This window comes from Jaculus jaculus, chromosome 1 (genome assembly GCF_020740685.1).
Source record: "Jaculus jaculus isolate mJacJac1 chromosome 1, mJacJac1.mat.Y.cur, whole genome shotgun sequence".
NCBI classification, from domain to species: Eukaryota; Metazoa; Chordata; class Mammalia; order Rodentia; family Dipodidae; genus Jaculus; species Jaculus jaculus.
The window spans coordinates 204,819,970-204,843,449 of NC_059102.1; the positions used below are offsets into that span (position 1 = coordinate 204,819,970).

Below are 23,480 nucleotides of genomic sequence, written 5' to 3' on the forward strand. Positions count from 1 at the left end.
TGGGCTACAAGAGGGCCTACACATATTACATTCTCTCTCCCTCTAAAAAAAGGGGGAGTTATCCCATTTATCTGGTGCTAACTTTACTCTCCATTGGAGAATATGCTTCTCTTTTTCAGATAGATGCAGATCCTAAGCAGAGAACCACTCCATGATATCTCAAAAGGGCCCCAGCTGAAACTAAGAATAATTGGTGAAACAAGCAAGAGTGATTTTTTTTTTTTATTTGGTGAACCTGGTATCAGCACAATGGTGATGGAGGTAACACAGAGAACAATCAACCCCTAGCAAATCAGTTATCCAGAGACACAGAGGCTCCCAAGACCTCATCACTGAAGCAGACCTAAAATGAACCCAACATGGCTCAGGGAAATTGGAGGAAGAGGGGGCAGAGAGAATGTCAAATCTACATGTTGGGTCATGGTACACAGAAACATTGCCTCCTACTTGTAACTGATGGGTAGCCCCACAATGCACAACCCATATTTCACAACAAGGAGGGTCTCTGTGGAAAGGGGAAGTCAGGGAGGAGGTTAGCAATGGTAGCAACTTGACTGTATTCACTGAGTACAAAACTAATTTAAAAAAAGACATAAACATTCACACCATGGTAATATCTTAGATTTTTGTAACATGATTTTCCCCAACACTATTGTTAAATCTATTGATGCTGCTGTCATGAGCATCTAGATTATTTTTCTATTCTTTTCAATTCTATTATTGTTTCTAAGTGTTGCATATAATCAGAGAATTTCATGTAACTATTCATATAACTACCTCTATCACATTTGGACCTGTATCCCTATATCTCCTTGTTGTTCTAAACAAAGCTGCAAAAAAATAACCTTACACATATGTCCATAATTTATTACTTCCTTCTTTATTACTTTTGGGAGTTTTCCAGGAAAAAAGTAAATGTTTATCAATTTTAAAAAAAATAAATAAATTAGCTTTGCCACTTTTACTATTTTAAAGTTGAGTTATGCAATACTTGTATGTTAACAGTTTAAAATTTCCAAAGAATCATTTTTCTGATAATGATACAGCAATATTTTACAATATGGTATGACAATAAATGTTTTCAGTGGGGGTATTTCATTTTATGCAATTGTAGGTTAATCAGCATCTTGATGGAACGTGTCTGTCATATCTCCTAACTCATCAGTAAATCTAGCAGTACGTTTTTTTTTTTCTTGGGGATTGAAAACCCAATGAAAGTCAGGAAAGCTTGATAACACATTGGCTCCTAGTTCAATTTTATAAGAGAAACATTTGAGATTTCCAATTCAGAAAATATACTGATAAATATCTCATCACAATTAATTTATTTTAGTGACATTTCAAAAAGTCAAAGTATAAAAAACCATATTTATTGAAACGTGTGTGTGTGTGTGCATGGGCATACCAGGGAGTACTGCCACTGAAAGAGAACGACATCCTGCTTTACAGCTTGAAGCAGCTTTGCCAGCAATCACCTTTAGCTACTGAGCCATCTTTTGAGTCCTCAGAGATATTGTTGCCATGAGTTTGTGGCATACATAGATGTGTATGAGTCATTCAATGCTTATTATTTCCCTGAAAGTCTTTTTACTATACTCTCGATGATTTTTTCTTTAAATTTAATTTATTAGTTTGCTTTTCAGCAAATACAGACAGTTTGGTACCATTGTTTATCTCGATAAATTTTACTTCAGATTGAATATTGTCTCAAACTGCCTTTTCACCCTGTTCTTCATGTTTAGCTTTCCAGATCATGAGCAATGCATGCTAGGAATACTGATAAAAGTTGTGTCTTACTTAAAACATAAAGAAATGAAAAGTAGACTGGAGAGATATATCAGCAGTCAAGGATGATTTCTCTGCGAGTGTAAGAGACTGAGAGGGCCAGAAACTACTTTAATTTACATCTCTGGATGCTATATAAGAAGCCAACTTATAGACATTGTAATCATATCTGCTTGTAACCATTTCCTTTAAAGGGGAAAAGATGCTAGGAAGTTGCTGGGGCCTGTGAGAAATAGCAAGCTCCTGTATCAGAAAGCGACTGGTTCAAAATGATAATATGGAAGGGTGATGGAGTCCGACAACAGATATTCTGCTTCTGCCACAGCAGATCAGTGGCCCTGCCTCTGGTGTGCTTCTGCAGTGCTTCAAGTGTGCATGCACCACACACATAACATTTACATTACACACATCACATTGCACATACACCTACACACAAAAATAATAATAAAAAAATAGTAAAGGATACTAGTGATGGAGCAGCTTGAAAAACAGGGCAACAAACAGAAAGCACTGTTTTTGAAGCATGATTGACTGTCAGTACAAGTATATCCCTGTGTGTGTCTCTTTTGGAAAATCTTTAAACCCATGTAGTGGTGTGCTTGCCTGGATTTTAGGCTTCACAGGCTTTCTCAAACAAAACAGGACTATTCTGATCACTGCTTCCTGAACAACAACAAAAAAATGTTTTTGAGAAGTATTTTCTTGTTTATACAATTCATCTGATTTTCAATTCATGTGCAATGCCATCTGTCAAATGCAAGTTCAAATTCTCTCAAGTAGAAGTGTGGCAGCTTGACTCAAGGACTGCTTGCTCCTCAGTGTGGCAGGTCCAATTTTAAGTCAAAATATTTTACCAAGGTTCGCCCCAAGCTGAGTTCCTGATTCTTCCTTCTGAGAACAAAACTGAAACATTGCATAAGAGAAAAAAAAATAACCTATTTAATTAGTAAGAGCAATTTTGTCCAGCACAACACTGGGACCAATCTTAAAAATCATGAGGCAGTGATATTTTGTAGGTTGACTACCACTGTGTCAGCCTCATTTTTTGTTATTTGGTACATGCCACTCACAAAGGTATATAGCTGATGAGTTATTTTTATACAGACAGGGCCATAATAAAATTCTGAACATTTAACTGGAGATTTTCTGTCCTGTTTAGAGTTTTTATATAATATACTTTGTATAAATGAAATAAGATATCTAGGGACTAGATATTTATTTCAGTGGATTGCAGGCTTGTCTTTAGTATGTGTGAATCTGTAGCTTCAATCCCTAGCATCACTGCATAGGCTGGGCATGGAGGCATACACCTGTAATCTTATTTTTAGGAGGCAGTGGTAGAAGGACAAGAAGTTCAAAGATATCTTTAGTTACATAAAGAGTTTGAGTATAGTTGACTATGTGAGTCCCTGTCTTAATCACACACACACACATATGAGTGTGTGTCTGACCTTTTATTTATTATTTTAATATTTTATTTTTATTTATTTATTTGATAAAGACAGAAAGAGGCAGAGAGAGTGAGAGAGAGGCAGATGGAGAGTGCATGGGCAAACCAGGGCCTCCAGCCACTGGAATTGAACTCCAGAAACATATGCTACCTTGTGCATGTGGCTTATGTGGGTTCTGAGGAATAGAACCTGGTTCCTTTGCTTTGTAGGCAAGTGCTTTAACCACTAACCCATCCCTCCAGTCCATGTTACTGTATTTTTTAATCTCATCTCCAAATAAGGTCCACTGTGCTAAAATTATATGTTGTATTTTCTTTTAAGGATCCAGCCAGTATTTTTCACGCATAAATAAGAAGACTATGACCACATGCTGTTACTGGGAGTTACAGGTCAGTGCCCACTAAGAGAAGGAGGAAAAAGATAACTAATAGACAACCGTTAGAGAGAAGAGAGAGGGGGTGGAGAGGGAAGGAGGGAAGATGCAGAAGATTAAGGCTAGTTTTCATCATACCATATCCTGTGTCTTGTGGTTCAGGTGTTCCCTCTAAGGGCCTGGTGAAGGTTCAGCCATTTGGTCTGCCTTTTAGGAAGTAGAATTTTATGGTACCATTGCCATTTGAGTCTAGATTTGTGTTTCCCACCCCTTTGATGCCCTCCTCTCCCTCCCCATCCATCCAAGTGTCTAGTCCATGAGATGCTTGCTGGGTATGTAAGGTATTTTTGGTAGATTCAGGTTATGTGCTGTAGATGAGTGAGACTATGTGGCAATTTTTTTTTTTTTTTCTGTGATTGGGTAAGTTCATTGAGAATGATCTGTTCCAGGTTCAACCGTTTTTCCTCAAATTTCATTGTGTCATTTTTTTCTTACTTCTGTATAGAATTCCATTGTGTAGATATACCACATCTTAGTTATCCATTCTTCTAGTGAAGGACATCTGGGTTGATTCCAGCTTTTAGCTATTATGAATTGAGCCACTACAAACATGGTTGAGCAAATCACTCTGGCCTGTAGTCAGCCACAATGAGCTTTTAATCAGAGGGACCTACAAGGTTTCCTAAAAGACAGACAGATTTCTGTCAGAGTACTTGATGACCCACCAAAGGTTAGTGCTAAGACCCTACTGCTGAAGACACCTTATGTGGTTGACATGTAAAATGGAACGGCATGGCTGGAAGTTGGAAGAAAGTCAGTCTCGAGACAGTCAGCATGTCTACCTCCAGAAGGTGCTACATGGGCGACTGCGGGAAAATGGACAATATCTGTCCAAACTACTCATGGCTTAATCTACTTAGCAACAAATAACTTGGTGTGATGCCCACACAAGTGTCATAGTGGCACACAGCCATGGTGGGGAACAAACTGCTCTTGATTTGGCTAACTGATCCTCTCAGTGGTATGGGACCCATAGCTGGAGCTGGGAAACAAGTCAGAACCATATCCAAACTTAAGCCTCCTCTCCATTATCAAGCTACCATCAATCATGGGCTACAAGAGGGCCTACAACTATTAAATTCTCTATAAAAAAGTAAGGGTTGTCTCATTTTTCCTGCTGCTAACTTACTCTCCATTGGAGAATCTGCTTCTCTTTTTCAGATAGATGTAGATCCTAAGGAGAGAGCCACCCCATCATACCTCAAAATGGCCACAGCTGAAACTAAGGAAAATTGGTGAAACAAGCAAGGGTGCTGTTTTCCTGATGAACCAGATACCAGCACAACGGGGAAGGAGATCAACACAGAGAAAAATCAACCCTACCAAATCAGAGGACCAGATCCCCAGAGGTCCCCAACACCTAATCACTGAAGCAGACCCAAAATGAACTCAACATGGCTCAGGGAAATTTTGTGGAAGAGGGGGCAGAAAGAATGTCAGAGCTACATGTTGGGTCATGATACACAAAGACATTTATCATACCAATAACTGTGGGCTAACTCCACAATTCATGACCCATATACCTCAACAAGGAGGGGCTATGGGGAGGTGGTAGGTCACGGATGAGCCTAATAATGGTACCAAACTGACTGTATTTGCTGAATACAAAACTAATTAATAAAAAAATAAATCCCATGATAAATCTAAAAAAAAAAGAAGATGGATTTTATGAACAATAGTATGATGATTTGAATATCACATTCACAATTTAAATTAAAATGTGTCCTTTTAAAAACACTAAGATAAAAGACCTTTAGGAAGTCATTAGGTCACAGAATAAAATCATCATAGGAGTAGGGTAGTTAAAAAGGTTGGAGCATTTGATCCATATTTTCTTTCTTAATGTTTTATAGTTATGTGATGCTTTCTACGTTAACCATGTCACAGCAGGAATGCCCTTATCCTGGATTTGTGCTCCAGAAAACAAGAAAAATGTATTTTTTGTTCTTTATAGTTCACCCACTGGGATGTTACTCTGTTACAACATGAGAAAAAAAAAATTCTAAGCCTTTATGAAAAAAGAATATTGGAGAAGTTCAATGGATTATTGAAGAGCTTTGAATGAGCATTAAAAGACCTGGCTTCTAGTCATAATAAACGATTTGATTAGTTGATGTGAATATGCTGAGTAATCGCTTCCAAATTAGACATAAATTCATCATGTTTTGAAGTATGCAATAAGTAAAATAGCAAAATTATGAAGTCAAAAATAGAACAGAACTAAAGAAAACTCTTAGAATCAAAAGAGTGAGTGTCCAGTTAAAGTAAAGAGGAAAATGTAAATATCATGAACTATGACATAGTTAAGATGGTATCGTTATCAAAGAACTGATATTGAAGAGGGATACTGACAAATAGACTGGACATAATTACCCTAAATTATCAAGCAGGGAGCTAGCACACACTGTCTGAAATTCAACACAAAGCTAATTCATTTTGCTTCTTAGTCCTATTTACAATTGTTAATTCTCATAAAGAGAAATTTGAAAAAAATACCCTTTTGGTAAAGATAGTTACATCTAGCAATTTTTGAATTTATTTTAGATTTCTCTTTCATGTTATTCTAATTTCACTTAACAGGAACATATCTACTTCATATCTACTTGTGTGTCTTAAGCTCCTGACAGTCCAAGGTTTTGCTATAATGTTAAATTATGTGCTTTAAAGAATTACTACTGTCATCAGTCATGTAAATCAGCCAAAATTTCATAGGCTTTGTCTCTCATTTGAAGAAAAATGTACATTTAACTTGACAGACATTCAGGGAATGATAGTTTTGAGAATATATTACTATTAAAATTTAAATACAGATTTAAATCCAAGATATCCTTTATTTATTTATTTACTTGAGATAGAGAAGACAGAGAGAAAATGGGTGTGCCAGGGCCTCCAGTTGCTGCAAATAAACTACAGATGCAAGTGCCACCTTGTGCATCTGGATTTTGTGGGTCCTGTGAAATTGAACCTGAACCCTTCAGCTTTGCAAACAAGTGTCTTAGCCTCTAAGCCATCTCTCTAGCCCATGAATTACAAGATATTCTGTGATAGACTATATTATATAATTTTGAGTTCAAGTTGCCTATTAATAAGAAACTTTGATTTTGAAAAACATGAAGATTATAAATTACTTCATGTAATATAAGATCTTCAAATATTTTTAAGTCAATCATATACAAGTCAGTTAAATTGTAGAGTACACAGGTGAGTATGTTAGGTGATATATTGTGTATTTATAGAAAACTATGGTTTCTGTCTAGCAGGACTAACATTTTCCATGTGTAGGACTAAATATCTACATAGTCAAATGGCCCAGAGTTCACTAGCCCAGGCTGGCTTTGAAGTAGTGGCAATCCTCCCACATCAGCCTCCTGACCACTGAAATTACAGGCATATGCAACCACCCTTGGCATCCAAAAAGTAACTCTGAAAAATTTCTGTCTAAATACAAAGAAGGTGCCACAGGGTAAATACATACAAGTTAAAGTTGTGCTAATTGACATTTTTTATCAGTTTAACTGAGTCTTTTTAAGTACCTTTTTAGTTTAAATGCATTTCCTGAAGTGAATAGTATAGGAATCTTAGAATTTTATATAAACTTCAATACAGAACAATGTACAGAAAGACTGGTTGGTATGTATTTTATTAATTAAAATCCTTATAGCATTAACATAATACTAAGTATTCATCATACTAACTCTAAAATAATATTTGTATTTTTATATTATTTCTTCACTTAATATTTATATAATAGATATATTTTTAACAAATTTATTAATGAGAAAATGAAAGCGAAGAGAAACTGTGACTGGTGAGAGTAAACATCAACATTCATTATAGGTATTCACAATATGGGGATTGCCTATAAAATAGGTACTTTATGTCATGCTTTTGAGCCAAACCATAATGAGAGTCTCAGAGAGGATAGGCAAGGACTGGGGTTGATAAAGGGCTATTAAGGTTCCCAATCAATATAGCAGATTTTGGAAATATTTGTGAGCCTGATGTCAGCCTTCCTAGGAAGAAAGATTAGGTAGCCTACTCCCATCACCTCACACTTTAATGAACCAAACTAATTCCTGTTTTCAGTAAAATACCTGTTCCTATATTCTCAAAAGTGTCCACCTTGCTGGGATTGGTGGCACATGCCATTAAACCCATCACTCAGGAGGTAGAGGTAGGAGGATCACAGTGAGTTCAAAGCCACCCTGAAACTACATAGTAAATTTCTGGTCAGCATGAGCTATGTTGAGACCCTACCTCAAAAAAACAACTACAACAACAAAAAAGTGCCCACCTCAAGAGATATATTTTAAGACTTTCTTGGAATTCCTAAGAGATGAAACCTTTGCTAATCTGGATTTACCAGTGCGTTTTCCAAACAGTCTCTGCCCAGGAGTATTATTATCTTTTCCTGGGGTTAGCATTTTCTTATCTCCATTCTTCAAATCCTAAATTGTATGCTAGTCCCAAACACAGGTAGAACACAGGAAATGACTTGGTGGTGGTAACTTTTATTCAAAAAAAAGGCACTAAACTAGGTAAGCTAATGCATTCAGATTTCATAAAAACAGAATAAAGACCTCAAAATATTCTTAATATTTTAATCATTTTAAAGCTTAATCAATCAATGTAAATAAATGTATCTATTTTTTTATATCTAACCAAAATCTTAAAAGTGATGTAATGTTAAACTATCTGTTTACTACTGAGAGGGTAGTCAATATGTAGTATTTTAGATATTATCTATCTTTCACATATTAAAAATTGACATCATTGTCCTAATCAAAAATTTTATGAAAATCCATCCTTTTTTCTCATTTCACTTTGATATTAGTTTAAATAGGCTTGAAGTAAATTATATATTATTATGGTTTACAATACGAATTTGCTAATATAGGGCTGGAGAGATGGTTTAGCAGTTAAGCACTTGCCTGTGATTCCTAAGAAGCCTGGTTCAAGGCTTGATTCCCCAGGACCCACATTAGCCAGATGCACAAGGGGGTACACATGTCTGGAGTTCGTTTGCAGTGACTGGAGGCCCTGGCACACCCATTCTCTTTCTCTCTTTCTTTCTCTCTCTCTCTCTCTCTCTCTCCTTCTTTCTCTGTCACTCTCAAGTAAATAAATAAAAATAAACAAAAAAGTAAAAACAAATTGCTAATATACTATGACATTATTTAAATATTGCTTTAATCTCAAATAAATTTCATATATATTAAATAATTTTAATTTTACAACTTTTACATGTCAAGCTTTTCGTTATTTCTGTTGACATAAATTTATTTCCACAGATACTCTCCCTCCCAAAAGGCCATCTGACAAATTGGAAAGGTCTTGATATATACAAAAATAGTAGCTACATTCTGAGGAGAAACAAAGAAAAATGAGTAGTTATTAAGCTACAGTCTTGATACTTAACATGTCCCTATTTGATAAACTGTATGTGGTAAACACATATACATTCAAAGAATAAACACTCTGGCTTGTTTTAAATAATATTGATTCAGAACTGAGTTCAATTTCTTTATTAAAACTTTTAACTATTTCCAATTAAGCTAAAATATATGTGACATTGAATTGAAATTATCAATTCATATCTATATTTTTGCCACAAATTTTCATAAAATCAAATACCTATTCAAATTACTACTTTTTTTTTGAGTTAGAATCTTACTCTCTAGTCCAGGCTCATTTGGAATTCACTAGGTAGTCTCAGGGTGGCCTCAAATTTACAGTGATACTTCTACCTCTGCCTTCCAAGTACTGGGATTAAACGTGTGTGCCACTAAGCCTGGATATTACAATTACATTTTAAAAATTCCATTAAAAAGGATAAATTTTATAGACTAGCTAAGTCAGCCATACCCTTCAGTTCTGATACTCTCTTATTTAGAGTGTAACTAAACTTCTCTATTCTTTTCCAATTGTTTTATTTTTTTAATGTCTTCAAATCAGTCATTACTTGAAAGAATCTAAGTGAAAAAGGATGGAGATAAGGCTATTCTTCCCTCCTAGTTTACACTAGAACAAACCTCTCATTTTTCTGTTACAGTAAGCCAAAGCCATGTCACATACCTTTCGGGAATGAATTTCTTTCACATACAATGGAAGTAGAAACTCTGATATACCTTCAAGTCGAATTCCCTTCTTGGTGACTCTCAGATTTCCCATACCATCCTACAAGCAATGAAATATATTTCACTTTTAGGTTAATTAGAGAATGAATATCTGGCCATAATTTTCTTAGGCCTAAATTGAGAATACAATGAGCTCAAATCAGTGGTGATTTAAGGAAAATGAGAGATTAAAACTACTTAATGAATGCTTGTAGCCCTTTGCATACATACAGATGCTGTATTTAGCAAACACAGGAATGAGGTGATAAAGGACCTGGTGTTTCCCCCTGGTTCTGCAGAGACTATGGCTTATCTATTAATATGTACTTTAGTTGCTTCATGCAGTAGTTCAGCTGTTTATTAGAGATGATATTTGCTACCTGACTCTTAGAAAAAGTCTTTCCAAGCTAATAATAATAATTTTAATAATAAGATCTTATATTACTATAAGTATATAAATAGTTTTACATTTTTAAATAATCCCATTTGTATAATACTTTTAACAACCAGTTTTTTGTTTGTTTGTTTGTTTTGGTTTTTCGAGGTAGGTTCTCACTCTAGCTCAGGCTGACCTGGAATTCACTATGTAGTCTCAGGGTGGCCTTCACCTCTTGGCAACCCTCCTACCTGTGCCTCCTGAGTGCTGGGATTAAAGGCTTGTGCTGCCATGCCCGGCTTAACAACCAATCTTTGATTGGTATTTCAAAACATGGTGTTTCTATAGCAAAACCATGAGTAAATATATGTTCTATTCCATAGGGTGCAACTGTATTTTACGACAAAATAATATCAAAAATAATGTTGAAGAGACAGAATAAAGTAAATTAAAGCAGGCTACACATTTGTGTAAAGAGATACCATATGTCCTATGAAAATAAACCTCTTGATATGAGAGAGACTGACTATGATAATGACCTTGGAAATATAAAATCTTAAGAGATGCATGAGTGGATGGAGAAAGAAAATCATCATGTTTTAAGCTTTGGGAAACAGCACACCATCCTATTTGGCTATTGTGTGTCTTTCCTATTAAGGAATCATGGAGAGAACAGAACGAGGAACATATTTTGAATCCAAAGAAAGTACAGTCATAAGTGCAAGGCTAAGGCTCTGTCTTCCATGGAGTTTCTAAAAGAAACACAAATGTATGGTTGATGTTAGTATACAAGAACACTTATCTGACAGAAAAAAAAAATGTATAAGGTGGCAGCAATAATGCACTTTTGGTGAAATTCTGTGGATTAAAATATTTATTCAAGGTTTTTACAACTATAGTGAATAATGTGATGCAGTATATATTTTTTAAACTGGATTAGGAATACTGGTAAGTATAAAGTTCAAAGAAAATGCAGCTTTGGATTTTAAAAATTTATATCATCCTCGAAAATTCAGATATATGTTGGTTATTAGCCAACAGATTCACAGAAAGTAGGATGATATTTGACTAAGGGATATTTGTATCTATCATAAGGATAACAGAGACGTTTCATGTGCAAACATGCATATAAAAGCCAGGAGAATGTCAACAATGATGACTTGTTCTTAGCTGTTATATACTCAGAGATGTTTGGTTTTTTGTTTTTTTTTTTAAGTTAAAATATGATGATGGTCTTCTCATCCCTTTGTTGCCAGTAAGGAGACCAGGAGAGGAAAGGAGGGTGAGAATGGAAAGAGAATGGTGGGGGGAAGGGGTGGAGAAAGAAAGAGAGAGAAACAGCGTGATAGTATGATGAAGCTGACTTCCTGCAGTTTCTCATTGCTGGGACAAACACCAGAAGCAGCTTGTGGAAGGAAAGGGTTTATTTCAGGCTTACAAACCGCCAAGGAAGCTTCCTCATGGCAGAAATTGGCTCACTCCATGAAATAACACCATAGCATCAAGACCTCAGCCAGCACCAGCAAACAAAAACTGACTCTGAACACAAACCTAAGACTGGTCTCAAGAACCACATGCCCAGTCTCCTCAAGCGGGCTTCTCCACCTTCTGAAGACTAATCGGGAAGCTTAATCAAAAACACCTGTGCAGCCAGCCTTGGTGGCGCACGCCTTTAACCCCAACACTCAGGAGGCAGAGGTAGGAGGATTGCCATGAGTTGGAGACCACCCTGAGACTACAAAGCGAAATTCAGGTCAGACACTACCTCGAAAAAAAAAAAATCATCATTCTTAACTTGCTTTTTATAAAAATATGAAAAAAAAACGACTCAAACTATAATTTTCATGTCGATAATTTTTACACAAGATAGTACGTCCTAGAAAAATAAACAAAACAAAACAAGACCTGTAGGTTTGAGGCTGTTTACATTCAAGCCGCCACACAAGTACTAGATTCTGGTTGAGTTAAAGTTGAAATTGTCCCAAAGGAATTAGTTTTTTGAGGCAAGTAAAAATGCTTAAAGGTGATACTGAACATGTCTAGTACTAAGCCAACTAAAATGAGAAAACAAGCATTAGAACTACAACCAGCATTGAAGAATCATTTCAAAGATGAAACAAATATATATTGTTACAGATTGTGGTTTATCTGAGCAAAGAGAACGTTTACAGAAATTTCATGGTCCATTCATTTACTTTGAGAAGTGAAAAACACCTGGTTTAAAGATTTACATCGTTTCTCATGTAGTTAGTAGAGCTGTAATCTGTTGTAGCAGCATGCCTTTCATCTACAGCTCAGACACAGAAGGGAAAATAGAATGGAATAACAGAATTTCTAAGCAGCAATAACAGAAAATCATGAAGTTGTGGGGTTCTAAATTAATGAAAAAGGATACTTTTTTATGGAACAACTATTGATTAAATTCACACACCTTTAATTTACAAGAAAAAGCATTTTTTCATTAAATAGCAAAAACAAACAGCTGGGTAGGATTGCAAAATTAGATGAGTCAAAGAAAGGCAAATGTTGCTACATTAATTTTCATGTTCAGTAAGAGTTATTATATAGTAAGAAATAATCACCAGAAAGTATAATTTTGTATTTTGAGATCTTGAAGGTGAGAAAATTTCTAGACATAATTAAGCAGTGTTTTCATAAGTAAGAGAATGGGCATAATTCCCCACAATTCAGGAATCTAATATTAGTTCTAGAAATGTAAAATGAAGTGTGGCTTGAATAATTATTTTAATTCAAAGGGATTTTCTTGACTAAGTATCACAGTGAATTTCCATATATATTCCCAAATTCCTTTTGCAAAACAAATTTTCTAAAATGTCTCTGCCAAGTTTCTGTGGAAAGAACAAATATCACCGTTAAATTATCTCAGGATAATAGAAACAAGGTCTACCACAAAGTTAACTCTCCTTCCAATAGTGGTCATAAAAGGTGTTGACAATAAATACTAGTCATTTTAAAGGATGATCAGAAGTAAGAGCCCCATACAACTAAAGTTAAGCATGATCTAAAGACATGTACATATTTAATCTGATAAAGCTTTCAGTACTAAGTTGGGTATGTTTTCTTCCATATGTGGTCTAAATAACTATATTTCATTTAAGTCAGATAAGAGGGTTGCCCTGTATACATACTGCTCTCTAAGGCAATATGTATGTGTGTGTGTGTGTATGTATATATATAATGTACATTTGCATATAATATAAATATGTATATATACATATATATTCCAAATATGTATATATGTACATATATATATATGAGAGGAAGCATATGATATTATAATCCTGTCTGATTTATGTGACTTAATATGATAATATCCACTTATATCCATTCTGCTGCAAAAGGTATAATTTCATTATTTTGAAAGGCAGTATAAAATTCATATATGTGTATGAATAGATGAAAATGTCACTTTTATTCACTCCCCTATTGTCAGGTACCTAGACTCATTCAATATTTGTATATTGTAAATAGTGTTGTCCAAACCATGTATATGCAGGTAGCTTTGTAGTAAACTGACTTGGATTATCTTGCAAATATTGGCAGGATGGTCCACTTGGGCCATATGGTAGATCTAGTTTATTTATTTAATGAGGTAACATCCTGATGATTTCCACAGTCTAATTTACTTTCCCATTAAATATGGATAAAGCTTTCCTTTATCCTATCCAGCATTTGTTGCTTTTCTTAATGATTGCCATTTAACAGGAATATAATGTAGACTTAATTTAGTCTTAATTTACATTTCCTTGATGGCTAAGATGTTAAAGTTTTATCATATTTTTATATGCCATTTGCGTTTGTTCTTTTAAAATATTTTATTTATTTATTTGTGAGAGAGAAAGAGAAAGGAAGATGCAGATATATAGAGAGAATGGGTGAGCCAGGGCTTCTAGCCACTGCAGACAAACTCCAGATGCATGTGCTATCTTGTGCATCTGGCTTATGTGGGTACTGGGTAATAGAACCTGTGTCCTTGGGCTTTGCAGGCAAGCACTTTCACTAAGCCATGTCTCCATCCCTGTATTTGTTCTTTTGAAAACTGTCCATTTCATTTTTAGATCTGAATGTTTGGACTCATTTTTGGCTTACAGGGTTTTTTTTTTTTTTTTTTATCTTTTATCTTAAACTTTTTTTAAATTTTTTTTAATTTAATTTATTAGTTCTCTTTTCAGTAAATACAGGCAGTTTGGTACCATTATTTAGGCTCATCTGTGATCTACCCCTTCCCATTAGACCCTCCTTGTTAATGAAAATAGGTCGTGCATTGTGGAGTTAGCCCCCAGTTATTGGTATGATAAATGTCTCTGCAAATCATGACCCAATATATATTCTAGGTATTAAATCCTCTTAAAAGTGTTACTACCCAATGATTTCTCTATCCTACATTGTCTCTTCTTTATTATAACTGTTTCCTTTCTTGTGAAATTGTTACTTATATAAAAAGAAAAATAATATAATTTATTTTCCTAGTCTAAGCAGTTTGACAATGTGCCCAGTTTATATAGATTTTTAACCATTATTAACATTCTATATAAAAACTGTAATTTTATCTATATTTTACCAAAATCATAATTTTAGTTTTAGAAAGATGACTTTTGAAATTACTATATTTTCCATCACACTTGGCCCACATTAATTAGAATGCTTTGTTTATCATCTAGTAGATTTAGATATGGCTACAGTTTACATGTGTGCCCTTTATAGTTCATGTGTTGAAACTTCATTGTGCTACTATATCCTAATTATAAACCACAGAGGATCCTCCGTGGTGAATGATATTGAGAGAATTTTCAATGTCCAAATGCCCTTCTGACTTTCCTTCCTATGTGAGGCCATGTGGCTCTCCTGAACTGCTTCTGGGGATGTACAAAGAGTAGCTATCTTGAGCAGACAGAAGTTTTTTACATACAACTGAATCTGATTGTCCTATACCTTACACTATGAGAAAATAAATGCCTAATTTTTATAAATTATTCAGAGTCATATATTTCATATAGTGTTACAAATATGCTACCTATCTTTAAGAGTGACATGTCATTTTGTATTGGGGCATGAAGTCAGAGAGCTTCTGTTTGAAACTTCACTTTACTTTTACTAACTGCTCTCTCTCACCTGTTGTTCAATCTACATTAACTTGAGTATAATTTTTGTGAATATTATGAAGGTAATATCAATCCCCACAGGAATACAGTTGTAATTTCTGGTGATAATAAACAAAATGTTTAGAACTAAACCAGGTTTAGCTATTTTATTAGAAAATTATAGTCTAGTAAAAATTATGATTTAATAGAATATGGGATTGATCTCTAATCAATACATCAAAATAAACACTTCCCATTTTAATTATTTTCTTTTGCTTTCCTAGCAGTTTGTTGTTTGCAACGTGATTTGCTTATATGACTTCTCCACATCACTGCGCTGGATAGAAGATGGTTCAATGAATGACATCCTTATAATTCCAGATTCCCCAGAAGCCACAAGAAAAAATCTACATACATCTATAATCCCAATTCACCTATTGCTAGAAAGGAGTTGAAGACTGAAAAATTTCCCCAAAGCTCACAGGCCATCTAGCCTGGCAAACACATCAGGGAATGACAGAACTTGCCTCACACAAGATGGAAGGTGGAGAACAACACCCAACCTTGTCCTAAGACATCCACATACATGCATGTATACTCCCACATTCACACAGACAAAACATATGCATATGTACACATCACCCACACACACTCCAATAAAACTCCCTATAATCACTTTAAGCTTCTGTTTATAGACTTATGTTATTCACCTCCTCTATAGTGCTTTGAAGTGATAGTTATTTTCATATACTAAAAGTTGAACTCTGTTATGTCTCCCAGAGACTGATAATTTTGAAGGCTCTGTCTCTGTCCCCAACTTGTGCCACTATTTTGAAAGCTATTGTGCTTTAGGAGGAGCCATCTAGCTGGCAGAAGTTTATTACTAGGTTGGGTACTTAGATATTTTGTAACTTCCCAGTGGCTCCAGCCAAGGTCAGTGTCCTCACTATGTCATGTGAATAGACTAGGCTTCATGCACCCACTGCTGCTCACTTTGCCTGCTTTCCCCACTGTGGTTGATTAATTCACTCTGAGGCAATGACCAAAAATAAACCTTTCACTCTCAAGGTCCAATATTTGGCCACATACACAGAAAAGTAGTTGGCTTCATGTAACTGAGGCAAAGAAAGAAGAAGGAAGGAAGGAAGGAAGGAAGGGAGGGAGGGAGAAAGGGGAGGGAAGGGGAAGGGAGAGGAGAAAGAAAGAAAGAAAGAAAGAAAGAAAGAAAGAAAGAAAGAAAGAAAGAAAGAAAGAAAGAAAGAAAGAAAGAAAGAGAAAGAAAGAAAGAAAGAAAGAAAGAAAGAAAGAAAGAAAGAAAGAAAGAAAGAAAGAAAGAAAGGGATAAAAGAAGAAAGAAGGGGAGAGAGAAAGAGAGGAAGAAAAAGAAAAAGGAAGGAAAGAAAGAGAAAGGGACTTCCGGTCAAGATGGCGACCGCCTAGCTGCACTGCAGATACCAGGGAAAGAATGGCAAGAAATTAAGGGTTATCAGGGTCTTCTTGCCAGTGGGTGGGCTCAGGGTGGGGAAAAACAGGGAAGCATGCATCCCCCCTCGGGTGGGTAGTCTACCCCCACACATACAGCCGCAAAAGAAAAGAAAGACAAAATAAAAGAAAAACAAAAGAAAGGAACAAAAGCAGATCACAGGAGGAAAGATTTTATTTCAGTTTACAGTCTGGAAGAGATACCAAGAAAAGATAGAAGAGCAGAAGCTGTACATCACAATCTGCCACAGCAAGTGGAAAATAACAGTTAGTGTGAGCCAAACTCTGAACAAGGGAGCTGAGCTATACACTCCAAAGCCCACCTCCAACAACACACCTCTCCCACCAAGGCTCCACTTCTCAAGTGTCACCAGCTATGGACTCAGCATTCAGAAGGTAAGAGTTAATGGGGGAACAATGCATATTTAGAGGAAAACTTATAAACTAATTTCTTCCACTGTTTCCAATCCTCACTTTTAGAATGTTTTAAGACATTTTAAGTGTTTCTTCAAATTCTTTGTTTTCAAGATTTATTTTTTGTTATTGTCTCTTCAACTTAAAATTCCATTTAGATGTGTGATTAGTGTTTCTTTAGAAAAAAAAAAATGTGATTTGCCACATAAATTTCTGAATCTTTTCGTTTTTTCCTGATTTTTCAAGGTAGGGTTTCACTGTAGCTGAAGTCGACCTGGAATTCACTATTAGTCTCAGGGTGGCCTCAAGCTCATGGTGATCATCCTACTTCTACCTCCTGAGTGCTGGGATTAAAGGCATGTGCCACCACACCCAGCTTTTAAATGATTTTTTATTTTTTTTTATTTTATTTTTTTTTCCCGAGGTAGGGTTTCATTCTAACCCAGGCTGACCTGGAATTCACTATATAGTCTCAGGGTGGCCTCGAACTCATGGTGATTGTCCTACCTTTGCCTCCCAAGTGCTGGGATTACAGGTGTGCACCACCACACCTAGCATTAGATCTATTATTTTTAATTTTTTGAACTGATACTCCCATCTTCTTTTCAAAATCCATTTAAACCCATCAAAACCCATTAAAAACCTCACTAATCAAATCTAGTTTTGTACTCTATGTCTATAAAATTGCCCACATCTGTCATCATCTACCTATCTGTATCTTTAAATATATATATATATATATAGTTTATAAAATACATGTTTTTTTAATTAGCTGTCAACATATTTTATCTCTTCTTAAAAATTTTTTAGCCACCATGTTTATGCATTCACTCCTGGAATACTCCATTCAAAGCTGAAGGTTACAAAATATGTTGTCAATAAATGAATGTCTATTGAATTGATCAATAAGCTGAAACTCTTTACTTGAATCACAAAAAATAAATTTGTACTACATTAAAAAAAGTAGAAAAACTCATAGTATTTGCCTTTAAAATGTAAGCAATCTTCAACATAATTTCCATATACCTGATTTTTTTTGGCAGAAAATACCTTGTAAAGAACTACTCTTTTGAGAATTTATTATGAGGGACAGGTATATGTGTCAACAAAGAGAGTACTTCCAAGAAAAGTAATTTAAATTTAATGTTTATAGTCAAACTTTGTAATGATCAGATTATAACTTACTCTGTCACAAAAGTTCTTCATTTCTTTGGGTCACCTGGAATTAGATTTTGTTTCAGTGTTATCTATACAAAAAATTATGACAATCTATATATCCTTAAAAGTAAGTAGGAGAGTCATAATAACCAGCTGATTGATAAGAAGTTTACAAGGAGTAATAAATGGATGTTGTCATCAGAAATATGGAAAATCTGACTTATAGTATATTATTAAAAACACTTTCAAAGATAGTTAATGGAAACAACTAGGCATAAGAAAATTAAATACAAATTTTGATGTTTGTCTCTGTTAATCTAAACATTTTCTTCAAAAATAACAAGCATTTCAAAATAAATCTGACAGGATGGGAAAAAATATATGTTAATGCTCTTGATTATATAATGACATTATTTATTGTATTCCTCAGTATACCTGAAATAATAATCTTAAGGAGAAAACTTAAATCAAATTAGAGCCCAGTTTGGCAACTGTATGTGAAAAGTTAGGAAGGAAATATGCTCAAAAATGTAAACCGGGTGTGGTGGTGCACAACTTTAATCCCAGCACTCGGGAGGCAGAGGTAGGAGGATCACTGTGAGTTCGAGGCCACCCTGAGACTACATAGTGAATTCCAGGTCAGCCTGGGCTAGAGTGAGACCCTAACTCGAAAAACAAAACAAAACAAAACAAAAAAAAATGTGAAGGAAGCTATAGGAAAATGGAAATATTAAATTATTTAAATTAAATTTAAAATCACATTTAGCTTTTTGCTGTGCACTCATTAAGTAAACTCACTAAATTAATAAAACACATTTAATTTCTAGATCCTAATTAAAGCACAGAAGGCTTTCTTTAAAAACAGCTAAGCATTTTCTTTTTACACCTATTTTATGTTGGTTTCATTTCCACTTTATAATGAGCTGCTTTTCTCCCAGCATATGAGAAAGAACAAACAAAAGTTGACAGCTGGCTTATAAGGGCATTTTCAATATGTTGTTTGCTGGAAGCTTGCATCTTTTTTTCAATTTAATTGGCCTCCTTTATTCCTAAATATTAGTTGGTAATAAATAGTACAGTGATGATAATTTATTCACATTGTATTGTAATCGTTAATTTACTTCTATGTAAACATTTTCTGAGATTGTAGTTAATATTATTTGAAACATCTTTTCTCTTCACCAATAAATAGCTCCTCAAATTTCATGACATACATATATTTGGTGTCAGAATTATAAAAGAGGTTTTTAATATATTCATATAATAAATATAAAAACACATGGTATGGTTTATATTTCTTACTTGTATTTGTATTCTATTAAGTATGCAAATGATTCTTTAAAAACACATTAAACTAAAATTGAAATGGTTTTCCAAAATTTTCTTTATTTATAATGATAAAAGTTCTATGAAACATATTTCTTCTTACCTTAAATACCTTAAATATCACTAGCATTAGGGAACATATGTAATTCCCTAATTATAAAAACATAAATGATAAAAAAATCTGTCAAAATAAGTACAGAATAAGATGTTAATTTCACAAGGTAGATTGGAAAACAGTGACTTAACATATGGTTTAAATACAGATATGCCCCAATTATCTTTTGAGATTACAAATAAAGAACAAGACAAATGTACCCTAAATCTGGACATATACAATGTTTTAAAACTAGAAAATTGTCATTAATGGAGCATTATGAATATATAATATATGTTATTAATTATGCTATATAAGTATATGTATAAAAATTTACCATGAAATAATCTGTTAAAAATTCTCAGTTTCTGTTTTGCAGATGACCACCATTTTCAGGGCACATGACATAATCATTATATCATACATATTATTATTAGTTAATATATTACATATCAATATATTATAAAATTTTTAATATATTGATTATATATTCCTTAAATCTAGTTCCTGATCCTCTATGCAGCTCCAATATTCATAACATATATTAGTTAGCATATTAATCATGCTTTAGGATAAAGCAACACATTTCCTTCTGGGAGTACAGAGTTCCTTGAACATTGTATCAAGTGTTTTATTAAAGTTGTGACTTGGATTTTCAGCCCTGGCTGGAAAAGGTGTCACTGTGGATAGATCCTAGGTCAAGCCCTAAAATGTGTTTGGGGATGGATCTGAAATTTCAACTTAAATGTATACAGAGTGCTTGAGCTCTGCCTGGGATTCTCTGCTTTTCTGTTGTTGGTGGTGCTGGTTTTGGTTTCTTCTCTGTCTTCTTGCATCTGTGAAAGGCCAGCCTCGTTCACCATTATGGAACTTTCCCTACATCTGAAAGCTTCAGATAAATTGTTTCTTCCCATAAACTGTGTCTGGTTTGGAGGTTCTTCCCAGCAGCAGAGATGACAAGGACAGCTCTCTTTACATACTAATCTCTTTAAGTAGGTCAAATAATGTCCCTTTGGAATAATTGCATACTTGTGTATAATATCATTGAAAATATGTATTTCAATAGGAAATCACTTGAAGTAACAATCTGAAAAAACTATGTGGCACATATAATTATATAATGCAACTTGATACCTTTATGAAAGAAATATACAGGGCTTTCTTATACTTAAGTCTGCATCCTGGGAATGAGATTCATGGTTCTTATTATTCAAGAAAAAATTTGAAAAAAACTGTGTTGGTATAAAAATAAGCATGCCATATTTGCAAATGGGGACAGATACAAAGAGTATGAGGAATTTCACATTAGAAAAATATCTAAGTAATATGTTAATAGTAATGCTATATATCCAGTAGATGGTTATTTGATAATGAATGCCAAAGAAAGTGCACGGCAATAAAGATAGAAAGTCTAAAATTTTACTACATGCTTACCTTTTCTAAGTGTGCTTAATAGAAGGTCAAATTGTAACATCATAGTGATAAGTGTTCTGTTTTTAAATTAATTTATGAGCCCATTGCATGATATATTTCTACTCAGCAATTCATAATATATAACATATTAAAAACATACTGTGGAAAAAAAACACATTTATGCCTGCTAATACAGAGTCCTCTATAAAGTGTATCCAGGAAGGCCCCTTTCTTACACAAGTCATCTCTTCAAGTATTTCAATTAATGTCTACTGGACTTATATTTTACAAATGATAAAGGCAATCACTTTTCAAGGAGGCACACTCTAGCAAGAAGCTTCAGAAAGCAAAAATTGAAAAGGATCTAGCTCCATGTCTTCACACATGTTCACTGAGAACCTACATACAGAACTATGGCACTTACAATTTGACTTCCCAGAGCACTAGTAAATTTGACCTTTTAATAGATATCAGTTATTACTGTTATTACAGTATGATAGGGGATAGTCCTGAGAGTGCTTCTAGTTTTGTGTATGATATATATCAATAATCATAATTTTATTCATAGAAGTAAAACCACATCTTGGCTTTAACAAAATCATACTGTTGATTTGTATATGTGTGTATACTTGCTAGATCTTTGCCCCAGGATTTTATAAATGGTAAACACTCCCTTCTTGTGAGAATCCTTCATGTGGGACCTACAACATTCTACCTTGTCTAACTGTTCCATGAATCGACCCCCACAGAAACTTCCCTGTTCTTACCTGGCTCTCATCTACTTGTTAGTGATAGTTCAAGCAATGTCACTAACTGCATGTAAGCTAGACCAACTAGATACTTTTACCAGTGGCTTTTTTTTTTAAATTAAGGACAATACTTATGATGATGATGATGGTAAGAATAATAAATTAAATATCTCCTAGATGTGGGACTGAGTAGCCATGTGGACCACTTACATGACAATAGACAATAAGCAGGGGACAAGGTTCTGAAACAATACATTAAGATGGAATATCAGCCTGAAATATGATGGAGTCAGATTGTCTAAGATTACTTGTAGGAAAAATTAATAAAGTATATTTAGTTACCATAGTGACCTGGTCAAATAACATACTATTCTGGCAGTGTTACTTGCCTGGTTAATATATACCTTTAATAGCCTAAGAGTGACATTAGATCCCTTCTTTTTCTGACCACTATTCCTTTTTCTATTCCTAACAACTTCATGTGAACTTCAACCTGGGACCACAGTTATATTTTTGCTATTTTCCCAAAGGCTGTGATTCCCAAACTCTCTCTGTTCATGTTATGCATACATGTTTTAAGTAAATCCTTTCATCTTTCATTCACAAAGGACTGATAAGACATTGCACATTTATCAAAACCCATGTCCAAAGTATTATAAACCAAACTAAGTGATAACACAACTACTGTTTCCAACCTTTGAGCAGCTTTGTGTATGTCTTCATGCTTATGCACCAAGTGCTCTTACCTAGTGAGCCATATTCCCAGCTCAAATTTAATATACATTTCCCTCTCTCTCCCTCCCTCCCTCTCTCTCTCTCTCTCTCTCTCTCTCTCTCTCTGTGTGTGTGTGTGTGTGTGTGTGTGTGTGTGTGTGTGTGTGTGTGTGTAAGTTATGCATCATACATGTGTGTGCCCAACTGGTACTCTATGTATTCTCCTGGGGCAGGTTTGTTAGCTGTCTGTGGCCAGACCAGAAGGTAGGTTGTAGAGTTCCCATGCTCTTTCACTCATTCTTGTTTGAGCCAGAGTCTTTTCCTAATCCTGAGGCTTACTATTTTTCACAAGCTTGTAGTTATTTTATATCTATTCCTCAAGGCAGTGCAGTTACAGACGCTAGTGGCCACACCCTCAAGCTCATGTGGGTCCTGGGGATTGAACTCCAAGCTGACTCTCAGGCCGCTTCAGTCCCTCATGATTGCCCAGAAAATGCTCATAACCAATGAGCAATCTCTCAAGCTCTCAAGCTCCAAATAATATTTTAATCCTTTTCCCAATTTTAGAGATATGTGTGTGTACTTATTCGTGTGTATCTACTATTGTGCCTAAGGTACATTTGAATTTCTGAAGCTAAGAATGTGGATTAGATTGTCTCTCATTTTCTCTCCTAACATAAACATTTTGATAAAAGTTCTTATTTTAAAAATAGATTTTAATTATATCTTTGCATATATATAAAATCTTCCATTCAGCTTACTCTTTTAAATTTCATTATAAAATGCTTATCTTAACACCTGACAAAGAGAATGCATCTTCCCTTAACATTCCTGGAGAATACTAGCCGGAATTACTTGCCAGAGGCT

The 23,480-nt window shown here is 34.6% G+C and overlaps 1 protein-coding gene across 1 annotated transcript in view; it reads right to left on the reverse strand.

Annotated features, from left to right (window-relative positions):
* Positions 1-23,480, reverse strand: part of Sgcz (sarcoglycan zeta) — a 1,272,783-nt gene that overhangs the window by 210,114 nt on the left and 1,039,189 nt on the right. Inside the window, exon 3 of the mRNA XM_045137940.1 lies at positions 9,745-9,846. Coding sequence (XP_044993875.1) covers positions 9,745-9,846 — 102 coding nt within the window. The remainder of the gene's footprint in view (positions 1-9,744; positions 9,847-23,480) is intronic.